This window comes from Haemaphysalis longicornis, unplaced genomic scaffold, assembly GCF_048455015.1.
Source record: "Haemaphysalis longicornis isolate Haplotype H1 unplaced genomic scaffold, Haemaphysalis longicornis Haplotype H1 scaffold_10, whole genome shotgun sequence".
Classification (NCBI taxonomy): Eukaryota; Metazoa; Arthropoda; class Arachnida; order Ixodida; family Ixodidae; genus Haemaphysalis; species Haemaphysalis longicornis.
In genome coordinates, this window is record NW_027526204.1 from 60,367,377 (window position 1) to 60,380,684 (window position 13,308).

Here is a 13,308-nt window from a genome sequence, read left to right on the forward strand (position 1 = left end):
CGGCCTAATTTTAAAATTGTTTATCTGAAAAAAACTCGGATCCTATGTTTGGCACAGGGAGCGCTGATTTTTAACACCTTCCGCACACGCGTGTTCGCAGTCCACGTATCCCCCCTGCTTATGCAATCGCCCGTTCAGCATCCTAAGAAATACTTCTAGAATTACAGGCGAAGTGAGGCCTGTTATTGAATTCAGAGGTGCACACGCTAAATGTGCTAAGATGTTGTGCTCCCACACGTCACAGACGCTATGAAATGAAATGACAACGAAATGGGAGTGTTTGCTTGCTACGCTGAATGAACAAGTTTTCGCGGTAGTTACCCTCGCAGGACCGGGCATTATACTGCCAGCGCAGAGAGGGCAAATTCCCCGAAAGGAGTACAAAAACCCCATGGTATCCGAACGTAGGAGAGCACACGTCAAATATGGATTGTACTAAGAGTACGACACGGCCGTGGGCGCCGGCTTCCTGTCAGGGACAACGTGTGACGTTGCCGAGACCCGACAGAGGAAGCACTCTGCTGTCGTCACCGCACCCGTCCGCCGCACATAAATTGTCGCCGGAACTCGACCAGAACAAAGTTACACTTCATGCTGTGACAGTCGCATCGAAAGGAGCCTCTCATACAGGCCATGGGATCGTACGTGTTGACCGTGATCTTCGGCTGCGCTTTGGCGCTGGCTCCCCGTGTGGCGGATGCTCAACGTACTTTTTAGGCACTGTCTCTTCCACATTCTTGTGATATGTGCTAGAAACCGCAAAATGTGCCTGTAGTAGAAGCGTTCGGGCACAGTGACGAGATTACTGAAGCCGATTAAACGCATGGTTTTAAATGCTGGCGTTGAGCGTTATTTCGCACAGAAGGAATAGGGGCAGAATGCGAAGTATGGCATTGTATTGGAAATGTATATTTCTCATGTTTGCCCACCATCTTCCATGCGTCATAGCTCTCTGCATACATACGCACGTGCTGACATACATTTACACAGTAGAGACGTGGTAATTAAAACTCGAAGGGGCCCCAGGATTTTGTTTGAATTATCGGAAGTTCTCGTCAACATGACTTGGAGTGGCATACCAGTTTGAGTCGTAATGAAACATTCCCATATGTTTATTAATACAACATTCACACACAATACTGAAGTGCTATTCGCACTTTGAAAATAAATCATGAATAGATGGCTGCTTTGTCTGTGCGTGAGAGTTCGAAACAAAGCTTTTGATGCCAACAAGGGCAGCTAGTTTATTGTGCGAGTTTTCGGCACTGGTCAAGAACTTGCAGATCCCAGCATTGTTCCAAAAGGCCCGTGCAGCTGTTACGGGTGGTTCTTCTTGTACATGCGACGCCTGCTGTGCCTGCTGTCTTGTCTATTTTTTTCTTCCTCAATCCACACACAGTTCACTAGGGTTTTTGCTTTGACACGTATTATTCGTGACTTTTAGTGACGTGGGGATGCAAATGGGCAGCGAGAAGTGGCAAATGCAGCAGATATTTTTCAGCAAAGACAAGCAAAAGTATAAATTACCTGAATTTATGCACTGCAGCAGTTTGAGTAAGGGGCTTTAAAATACATTGAAAACATTGTGGACCAACCAACGTTTTAAAAATTGCTTGAATTGAAAGTTTGAATCAGCAGGATTTTACTGTATATGTGAATGCACACACACAGACAACACACACTCTGAAATGTGTCTAGCTGTGAGTAATGAGGCAGGGTTTAATGTGTACACGTACTGTGTGCTTTCCTCTATACCGTGCATTTGAATGTTTCATGAATGAAATCGTCTGGAAATCGACATGATCTCCTCCTTGAATATTGCACCTAGAAATGACTTTGCATAGCTTATGCACTAAGAGGACTGATACCTGTGAGCAGTGTTCTTTGTGGAGCCAGGAATGTAACGCGTACTGGGTTAATAAACACATCAAGCTAAGCCATGCAGACCATTGCACTCACATTCGAATGTGTGTGAACGCATTGCGCTTAAAATGTGTGAATAGTGCACACAAATCCGACTCTGCTTTCGATACTTCCAATTCCTTGCCTTGTGATGAGGAGGAACCATTGGTAGATTGCCGCAGTCAGATTGTGGATTGTGTTAGACTGCTCACCTTTGTCACAGAACGACAGCTGATTGTTGTTGCGGTGTCGAGACGGATATGCGAGCTAGGCGATGCACCTTCAGAGCACTGCATGCGTGCCGTCTTTCCCCTCTATAGCCCTGGGGCATCTTGGCAAAGGCCCAGGGGCGGCCAGCGTGCCAGTGGCGCTCAATAGGCTGCCAGAGCCTCTTCCCTGGACGGACATTGAGATAGAGGGGAAGGACGGCAAGTGGACACTTTTCGTATATATGCACGCTCCACCCCTAGGCTGCCTATGCGCAACATCAGCTGCTGCGTTCCCCGACCCTTTTGATGGAACTGATTTCCAAAGCAGTCAGCCCGTATCATGTGCTAAAACCTCTCCGAAGAAGTGCCACAGCTGCTTTCGTATTGGCCATTTTAGGAGTTGAAGAGGATGCAGGGGGCATGTCTGCAGGAAGCATTTTCTTTTCGCTGCTATAGTGACACCCTGCCTGCCGTGAATGAAGCATGTGCACATACACTTTGTTCAAAAGAGAAAAAATTGACCAGAATTATACTGGGTACTTCACTGATGAAAACACTATAGTACTGAACTTTGTTCAACCTGAGACCTCTGATGACACTGTGTCCTAGGCAAGATGCTGGAAGCCGAACACTGTTACAGTGAAGCACTTGGTCTCATTAGGGAGTTTTAGAATATCATTACCATGTTAAAATTACCGTTTACCGTGTTACCGAAAGCTGGAGTTTCTGTTCGTCACTGAAAACGGTAGGGCATGTTTTAGCACACCGTTTCCGGTTTGCCTATTCCGGCTTACCGGCCGCCGTGCTGCTGGTAAGCCGGAGATGCAAAAGTTTGGTGCTCAGAGGTATTCGCTTTCGTTCAAAATAGCCTGAATCTTTGACTTTTTGGATTAGGTGTTCACAATAGAAATATTTGTTTTCAGAATACTGTAGTCATCTGCTGTAGAGGTTTAAAAGGGAAAACATGATGTTGGTGGTGCCATCTTTTGGGGACAGTGTTAATCGTAAGGTTAACTACAATTCATGCCTAAGCGAGATATTCAGGCATGAAACGAGTAAAATATGTTGTAATAATTACGCAAGAGCCTACATTGGCCTGCCAAGCACAATTCTGGAGGCACTTTGTTCACTCAGTAACTCCTCCAAAGTGTTCCAGTCGGCGAGGTGTAGCACAAGTGGGCGCTATCATATTTTCCACCAATCGGAGAAAATATGTCATTCATCGTACCACCGAGCATAATTTAGTGACAATAGCACAGTGAAAAACATCAATGAATGCTACTCTTATTCACTGCACCAAGCATTAGACACCTAGCAAAGTGCATTTGCTTCAATCAAGATGCGAGGGTACACTTCGTCTGGTCACGAAGCTTAGTGGCAATGGTAATACCTGTGCCGGTAAGTTGCCGTTTTGCGGAGGCCAATGCACATGCGCAAGAAGTTACCATGCACAGTAACTTCTCACACATGTGCATCGGCTCCCGCAATCACTGTACACGGTAATGTATGCACGGTAACGGTATGCTATAACTCCCTATTATCGCCTCTAGAAGAGATGCTTATTCCCATTCGCCAGTGTTGCTAGTGGTCATAGTTGAAATGATCACTCGATAAATGGACATCAGGCCGGACTTTTCTCGCATTGTGTGCCAGCATTTTGTGCCAGCTTTTGTCACTAAACAAGTGGCACCACCTGTTTAGGCATTCCCGATAAACTCGTATTGTTCAATGTACCTGCTCAAATTTATAGCTGGACTTTCCTTCTAGTCGACTTCCCTTTCCATTTAAAAAAGCTGGTGTATCTCAGGCCTTGTAGCCCAACACGTGACACGCATGGGTCAGCAGCCGTCCAGTTGGGTGATGGTGGCCCTAGAAAAAAATGGCAACTGTCACCTGCGTTGAGTATTCTTTCGTTTTCCGAACACTTCCGACACCGTAGGCAGAGAAGACTTTTCGACAACTTTTTGTACTTTGGGAACAAATGTTGCTTTGCATGTGTCGTGCCACTCAGCCAGCGTGATACAGACGCATCTCGTGACGTTTTTTTCGTGTGTCTTCAAAGCATGCTTGTTCTTGCTTGCACCTAGAACAACCGCACGACTGGAAGGCACATACATAGTTCAGTGCAATGACAGAAATTTGAATTTTCTGATGGGCTGGTTCAGCATTTCATACTTCAGAAAAATTCTGGCACAAACAGGAGTGGGAGTTGGAATTTAAAGCAGAAAAGGCTTGTGACATGCGGTTTGTGTGAGGAAAGTTGTTTGAAGTTGTGTTGCACCATATAGGCATGCTGTTATGCTATTGCTGTATGCTTTTTTTGAACGCGCATGCCATGGTTAAGGATCTCTATATGAGAATTCTCACGTGCTCTTGCATCTCAGCACTGTGTGTATGGTGCTGGCATGTCTTCCTCATAGGTATATAGCTTAAACAAAGCAGCAAAAGTATAACAAAGTATAAAAAACAAAGTATAAAACAAAGTATCAAAAAGCAAAAAAGTATAAAACAGTATTAAAAGTTTTTCAAACAAAGTATACAAAAAAAACTGTTACATTAAACAATGCATTGTCAAAGACCTGTGCAATTTTAATGAAAGCTAATTTGACCTCAAGTAAAGATAACAGTTGCATTACTCATTATGACAACGTAAGTGCCAGCAGATGACAGTGAATGGGGCCTTAATTGACAGCACTGGCCACTACTGTTGGGAGCTGAGCATTCTCACAAAAGCCGAAGCAATATGGCTTATAAAGATGTCTTTTTTATTGCCATTTTTGACCTTGTGAAGCTTTTGTCTGAAAGAAACTATGATGGGATGACGGTACCATTCACCAGGTTACAACGTCGACTGGCTACTCTTACGGCATGCATAAATTCTTTTGGGCTGGCAGTCAGCACTATACTTGGAGAATGACCAAATGAAGGTCGCCTAATCTTACCCTTTGAGTATCAAGAAAGGCTGGATTGCAGGGTGATGGCGTTGGCATCTGTAAGCCCTCAACAGTGACAGAACAAGTGCCTAGAATGGTAGAAAGACGACCTAGTCCAGAGTGAAAAGTACCGATAGACAAAGGCAAAGAGCAGCAACAACACAGGACAAAGTGCTGGTACTGTGTTTTACATGCTCATTTTGCTGGTTTTGCTGTTCTGCAAATATATTTCCCAATGCCAGAACTTCAAGTAGCTCAGTCTTCCGCCTCAAAAGCTTGCACCAAGGAGACTGTTGTCGGAAGCGAAAAATGCTATGGAAAGAAATTCAGATACTTTCACTTGGTACATGATTGATGGAGCAAATTTGGTAGTTGCTTTTCTGGGGTGGACAGTGTGCAAGCTTTCTTTGCTTCTTGAGAAATGTGGCCGTTATCCCGGTCCTCATAAATAGGAATGTTCGTTTTCGGTTTTTATATTTTTCTGAAATCGGGGTTAAAAATCGTGTTCAAGGTTTCAAACGGATAATCGGGAAGAAATCGGGTTTTTTTCTAAACCGATTCTGAAATTCAGAGTTTTGTTCGGGTTAAATTGTAGATATACTAAGCAATACTGAGTTCATTTTATTAGAAGATGTGGCGGGTTTCTTAACTCTAGCGCGTTAAAATTAGTGGTTGTTTCAATCTGTTTCAAGCTATCAGGGTTTTCTAGCAGATTCTCTCTCTGAAATTGGGAATTCGTCTGGAAATGGATCAGTGATTATGGCAGTTAAAGTGGATTGATAGCCTCCAAGAAGTGAAACATTATATTCACGAGCAGCTCATCACCAATTTTTTTTACAAACGTTTAAATACATTATCATCTACATGCGCAACAAGCTGGTCTCCATTCAAGATTTGTCCGGTCGGGGAACGTATCTCAGCCGGGAGAAAGTTTTTTTGACACCACAGCTTCCATTAGCTGTTAACAACAGTAGAGGGTTTCAGCTGACCGTTTTCGGCGGCCCGCTCCGGTATCAGCGGCCCGCTCAGCGCAATCGTAGCCAATACCGTTCGCGGCCACGCGCGTCACGCATGCGCAATGGCACTCCCGCTTGCTATCGGAGCGGAGCGGACCGTGAAAAACAATCAGCTAAAACTCGCTCATGTGAGTGCCGCATTTTCCACCCTGGGGTAGCGAGCGGTAGAGCCATGCCAATACTCAATGAATTTGAAAGCTCTGTTTGTGGGGCTTGCTTCCAGCAAATACTGGTTGCGAGCGGTGGACTGTCAGCGCATGATTATGCAGATCACTACTTTGAAAACGTCTAATACGGGGAGAAATCGGGTTTAAGCCGAATCTCCCGAAACATGTTTGGGGTGTGAAATTCGGATAAAGTCAGGTTTTACCCAAAAACGAACAACCCTACTTATAAAACATGGTGGTGGGACAAGAGGGAGGGAGTGTTGGTTGTTTAAGTTCGTTGTCTACGCTGATGATGGACGCGAGAGATTCCAACAGAAGGAGCGCTTAGTTTCATTGTAAAAGTCATCCTCGCGCCGGAGAGTGAGGCCTAGTCTGCAAAAGTATTTTTAAAGAGCCACAAAATACAAGAGCAGTAGAAAAATAGTTGTACATAAGAAGTATTATTAAAGAACCATAAAATATGGGGGTACTATACAGAAATAGGTGTACACAGGTGTGGTTTTTTACACAGTTTCTGAATTAAAGAAAGTAGTTTTTGGTTAATGTGAGCCTTAAATGAGGTTGTAGTTACGGCTGAATTAATTTAACCAATACACTAATTTGCACATTGCAAAGCAGGAAAGTTTGTAATAGATTCGCCAATGTTTTGTTCGTATAGCCACAGCCCTTGAAAACTGTGTTGTTTAGTTTGCTTCACAATAGTATTAATGAGAGGAAAAAAATTGTTTGTAATCTGTGCTTCTGATGAAATATCGCCGTCGTGTATGCCTTGCTCATGATGAACGAAAAATATCATGAAATAAAATAAGGAAAATTTTCGGGGATTATCATGGTTTAAGCATGTTCTTCAATCTTATGCTCCCACATAGCTAATATTGGTAAATGTTTGCAAAGCCAGTGTTAGCGCTTGCGCTTGTGTGTTCCCAATTTATTGTTTTTTAGGTGTTTAAATGTGTTTACACATTTTCTATACGTTCATATTGCACCTGAAAAAGGCACTGCTCGCAAGGGTACCTTTCTTGGATGAACCTACTGTGTTATTTGAAGCCTAGTGTTCCGGTTGTAGATACTTTACATTTCCTACATAAATTAAGAGCTGTGGCCACGTGTGAAGATCAGTCCAGATTGTGGAAAAATTTAGGAACCCCTACAATACAGCTCCGCTACACTACATTACTACAATACACTACATTACACTACACTACAGCACTACAGTACCACGAGGGAAAAATACCCCACTGAGTTTGCAGCACTTGCTAACAAAATACGTGTCATCAGCGGCACATCTTTGGAGCACGGGTACATGCTCTGCAGCATTACATTACCCTGACGGCGCACTGCGAGTGGGTAACTTCTACGTGCAGCACCAGTGGCTTGGTACGGACAAAGCACCAGTAAAGGTGTCGTAGCCATCAAATGTCGTGCCATGTTAATTTTTACTCTATGCCAGGGTTTTCTTGAAAGTGGCCAACTCACTCCAGAATCTCCGGTCAAAGGAGTTCTAGTCAAATCTGTTTTACACAGGCTGCTGGGCAAGGTAGCGCGTGGTTGTAAACAGTTTCTGACAAGTTCTTTATGGGGCCATGCAGACAAAACACAAGTTTGGTTCATTAGAAAGATTGCCTCGTTAGAATCATACTGACACCACTTGTAAGACAGACTTTGCTCAAATAAGCTATTTAATTAGGAAAAAAGGGATGGTCATGCGACCAGCTGGCTCATTTTCCGCAACAGAACGTACGATGTCATATGCCCAGCTGTGCTATTGGCTCAGGGCGGCAAAAGCAATTGCAAATTAGGCAGGGCTTATAAGTTTGCCGAACGAGCTATTTGCCCCTAAATGTAATGCATATATCCTACAGCAGTAAGAATGGTGGGGTAAACAATTAAAGTTAATAAAATACACTTAAGCATAGAAGTACCGATGCGCACTGCTGTTGGTACTGGGCGCACTATGGTTTTTTTAGGTGCACAGCAGCCTGCCACTTTGGAGTTGTCTTACACGATGCCGGTTGATTGGCGTAGGCGACATTGTCTTACGCGACCCTGTTTGTCGAGCATACTCCATGTTTCGTGAAACGATTACTTCTTACCGTAACAAAAACAAGTCAAGTGCAAATACGCTCAGATACAAAGCAACGGCGGACAATGGTCCGTGGCTGAGTGTGGCAGCGTCATCTGGGAGGCCTAACGGTAAGCAAGGCTGCAGAGCCTAACGACGCACTGCAAGTTCGTTTGAATACCCGCCCTCATGACATCAGGGCAAACGTCACGAAAACACACTATTTGGTGGGAGAATCAAAACTTTAACCTAAATTGATCAATTTTTAAGTGAATACGGCGTCGTTTGCTTCCGAACAAGTGCTGGGGCCACAATAAAGAAATCTTTCGAATAAAACAAACTTTTGTTCTGTCTGCATGGCCCCTTTCAGCAATGTTTTGGTCTGGCCATGCTGAGAGTGTGGAGCGTTAGCTAATGCTGCACCCCCTGGCGTCGGTCTTTTCCCTCAGCAGCAATCAGCCAGCAAACGTGCGTGAGCCTGGTGAACAACGACCTCAAGCGGTGCAGCGACCGACACTCCAAGGCCACCGCTGGTCTGGGCATCCGCAAGCAGTCCTCCAGCCGCAAGTCCTCGGGGCTGGAGCTTTCCACTGAAGAGCACAAGACAAGGCTCTGCTGGTAAGTTGCGCAGCTCTGTTGAGAGAAATGCGTTGTACAGGCTAAATGAAAAGAAAAGGAAAAGCATATGTCATAATTTCATTAGTGTAACATATAGGGATCATTAGAAGGATAAAAATGGGGTGGAGTGCATTCGGCAGGCATTCTCAGATAATGAATGGCAGCCTACCATTGTCCCTGAAGAGGACAGTGTACGACAGCTGCATCTTACTGGAACTCACCTACGGGGCAGAAACTTGGAGGCTCACTAAGAGGGTTCAATTTAAATTGAGGACGACTCAGCAAGCAATGGAGCGGAAGATGATAGGTGTAACGTTAAGGGACAAGAAGAGAGCGGAGTGGGTCAGGGAACACACGTGTGTTGAGGACATATTAGTAGAAATTAAGAAGAAATGGACATGGGCAGGGCATGTAATGCAAAGGCAAGATAACCGTTGGTCATTAGGGGTAACAGTGAATCCCTAGAGAAGGCAAGCGTGGCAGGGGGCTGTAGAAAGTTAGATGGGCAGATGAGATCAAGAAGTTTGCTGGGATAAAGCGGTCGCAGTTAGCACAGGACCGGGATATTTGCAGATCAATGGGAGTGGCATTTGCCCTGCAGTGGTCATAGATAGGCTGGTGATAATAGGGATCGGTGGAATTTATTCAGTCTCATTAGGAGTTAAATTTTAACAAAAGCAGTGTTTCGCTAGTAAAGGCTGATTACAGAACCCAGCAGCCGGGCTTCTCCATTTTGGCTACAACTTTTTTTAGGCAATTTTTGTGCATTGCGGGTTTATGGTATTTTCAGTAGCTAGCTGCCAGCATTAAATTTGTTGAGAAAAGGATGCAAAACTCTGCTTTGTAAACATTTAACAAGTTTAAACATATCAACTTTCAAGCTTGTAAAAATTTCATTTGTAAGAATTTCAGGGTTTTATAGTTTCTAAAAAGAAAATGGGTGGCTGAAATTTTGAAATTGAGGAAAATAGAAAGCAGCGGAACATTTTGCTGCTAGGTTTTCAACATGCAAGAGTACAATTTTTTGTCAGCTTCAAGTCTGGAAGAAAATATTTCAATGCAGACACCGTTCCCATTGCCTGGTCATCTTGCCTCTGGGTAAAAATTTCATGCTTGCAATCATATAACGGCTTACAAAATCGTGTAACAGCTTCTTGAGGTCGCCAGGAACGAAAGTGAGCCACGAGGAAACCAAGATCCCTCTTAGCTGCCAGCCCACTCCTCAAGTACCGTGGCTGGCAGTCATTCAGCATAATTCAGTTCATGCACCCTTGTGCAGTCTGTGGTCATTCAACTATTCGAAAAGTCAAATAAGAGATATTTGATTCACGAATCGAATTATTCACGGAGGTACCTTCAATTTGTATTCGAATATTTGAGTTTTTGACCACCCCTACAGTTTAGTGTTCTGTGCAAAAAAAGTAGTCTGTCGATTTAGGTTGGATTCTCGGCCGTGGTGGCCGCTTTCCTGATGGAGGTGAAAAGCGAAGACTCCTGTGTGTTCGACATTTCGGCGCACGTTGAAGATCCCCAGCTGGTCAAAATTAATCCGGAGCCCTCCAATACGGCATGCCTCATTGCCTGTGTAGAGTCGGCATGTTAAACCCCACAATCAATCAACCAAATCAATCCGTTGATTCTGTCTATGTCACATGGATTGCCAACTTTTCCTTGCGCACAGTCCTTCGAAGCATGGGTGCATGAACACTTTTTCTGAGTAGCCGTGGCAAGCCGTTTCTACTCCTGACAAAATATGTAACACCTCCTCGAACAAAATTTCTAAGGTAAATTGTAATTTTCGAGCCAAAACTTTTTTTGCCGGTTTACGCTGTGATTGGAACTGTCACATAGTGAAGATCAATGCAAGGTGTTTGTAGAAATTAAACTTTATGGAGGAAAACTTGTGCTCTTCACCAGAAAAAAAGTGAAAATGTTGAAAAAGCAGTCAACAAATTGACATGCAGGGTGGGGCATCAATAAATCAAATGCTGCAGAATTTGCTCAGCATGTATTTATCTGGGAGCGCAATCTTTTCCAGACTTACAGTCACATCAAGAACATAAGGTGCATGTCAGAATTCATGAGGCAGGTACCAAAAAGGGGAATCAGTCCTGAATGAGACATTCACATATGAATGAGACATACACATTCATTATGTACAAGAATTGCACCATGCTCATTTATTTCTTAGCGAATGCAAGATCACTCAGTCCAAATCAGAATTGTCATTGCGCGTTGCCTTGTCGAAGTCCACACTGTCATCGGTGACTGTGCTTTTGCACTTCCAGAGCAAGTCACCTTCGTGGCGTCGAACGAATTTGATGTATCTTTTTGAAACTCTTGACGATTCTTTAGGCAGTTCAGCCGCCTTTTCAACGCATGGAAACTTGCCAGTCGTGGGCCCAGGGAAGGCCCAGTGTGTCTTATCTGTAGCCTTCAACTTGCTGTGCTGATGTCTCCAGTATAGGAGACCAATTGTATTAATTCCAAAAGGCCAACCAGGCGCTCGGCTGCTGTGCTCCAGAGCATACCTAGTCGATCACCTTCAACATGAAGGGAGCTGTCAGTATTGAAAGTCTTATTGCTAAGCAGCGATAAGACTGTCAAAGCTGGTACCGTCACAGAAATGGAAGCAAGTTGTCTTTGCAATTGCTGTCATCACAGCTGTCACTGCTCACAATTGGTCGCATCCTTTCAGGGCATAGAATAGCTTATGTAGCCTTTTATAAATGGGCCTCGGTCTTTATCCACCATCATCAGTGTGATTGAGCAGACTACTCACATGGTACTGTACCGGAAGTGGCAATTTCGGGGTGCGATCAATATGCTAGGGAAATTGAGGCAAACCACTTGAATGACCCCGGGCCTCATCCTTTGCTCTAATGTCCTGCTGTCCATTACAACCTTAATTAATGTCCAGAGACAACCTCAAGATAAGTTGGTTTTCATGTTGTTGAAATTCGTATGGTCTGAAGCTTCGCGCTTCATGCTGACGCTTTGTCATTGGGTTGAAGTCGAAACCCACACCCACTCTCCGGGATCGTACTTGCCATCTCTGCATCAAAGATTCTATCATTCAGTGTCCACCAGCACTGGTCTGTCATAAGCACGCGAGCAAGCTGTTGGGTCTTCTCAGCATGTTGTAGGTATCCTCATAAGTCGGCGATGTGATCGTTGTGTTCTATGTGAGTCAGCATGAAGCCAAGCACTGTATTAGGCCATCTTTCGTAGACACTCTGAAATAGTCATCTGCATCATTTCCTGTATAGCTGCATTGTATGTGGATGAGACATGAGGGAGAGTTCCGCCCTCTGTCTTATGTTTAATGTCAACGCAGACTGGCAGCATATTTGTGTTGGTCGTGTGCAAGCATTCTGTTGGTTCATTTGCTTGGAGAAGGTACGCTGTTGCCTTTTGGCGGTTCGTGTTGCTGCTGAGCGTCAGTAGAGCATCATAGGCATTCCATAAGTCCATGGTGAGAACCTCTTAGTGGTTCCAAGTCGCAGCACAACGTGGTGGACAAAGAACGTGGTGATTTCTTGTGCACTTCCCTTTTGAAGAATGGCTGTTTCTGCGTAGCACAGTCTGTAGTTGGAACCGTCTACCTGTTCCCAAAACGTGAGGTAGGGGACAGACCAAGCAAGTTTATACCAATCTGACGGAGCCTTTTTTAGGCAAAAGGCAGGAAAGCTGCGCGGTTAAAAGCCCTTGGTACGGCGACGTTGCGTACTTCAAGGTACCCAGATAACGCAAAACAAACCTGGGTAAATCCTCAGGATGTCCGGCTCTGGACATTTCAGCATCCTCAGGTTGTCCATATCTTATCCTCAGCCAGTCCAATCGGGGTCCGTTTGTCCGTCCAGCGTACATCCTCAGAACGTCGTCAAAATGATGCCGCTGGACAATTTTCGTACACTTCCAGGATACAAACTAATGTTCTTTTTTCTCGGTCTTTTTTTCACAAGCTAATGCAATAGGCCTCACTACAGAAATTGGGCACGTCCTAAATGATTACAGTAGAACCTGGGGAAGCCGTGCCTGGCGGGAAGGCAAAAACACTGCATCCGAAAAGACGGCACGGGTAACCCAAGAAAACTAAAGCGGAGTATATAGGCTAGCTGAACCCCAACAGACAAACCCTGGAAGTTCGAGCAGAACCACATTACCAGTTCTTGGTGTCAAATTTTGTTTCAGTTTAAGGCAAAGGGAAGAATCTTTCAGGTGCCCCAGAGAGGCGTGGCTTGTACGAGCACAACGTAAGCCCCCCTGAAGGTGAAAGGTATCACGGGACTTCTCTAGCTTAGGAGAATCATGGCAGCTGCATGAAGAGTTGAAGTACTTTTCCGACTTTTTGAGGATATTCCAAGATAAAGAAAAGGCAGCTGTTGAACAGGAAGAGTG

At 44.5% G+C, this 13,308-nt stretch overlaps 1 protein-coding gene across 3 annotated transcripts in view; it reads left to right on the forward strand.

Annotated features, from left to right (window-relative positions):
- Positions 1–13,308, forward strand: part of LOC144158616 (uncharacterized) — a 256,142-nt gene that overhangs the window by 223,941 nt on the left and 18,893 nt on the right. The window contains exons 6-7 of one of the 3 annotated variants that reach the window (XM_077689629.1): positions 2,223–2,330; positions 8,742–8,907. In XM_077689629.1, the coding sequence (XP_077545755.1) occupies positions 2,223–2,330; positions 8,742–8,907 (274 nt within the window). Of the gene's footprint in view, positions 1–2,222; positions 2,331–8,738; positions 8,908–13,308 lie in introns of all 3 variants that reach the window. The other 2 variants (XM_077689630.1, XM_077689631.1) reach the window with 2 other exon arrangements.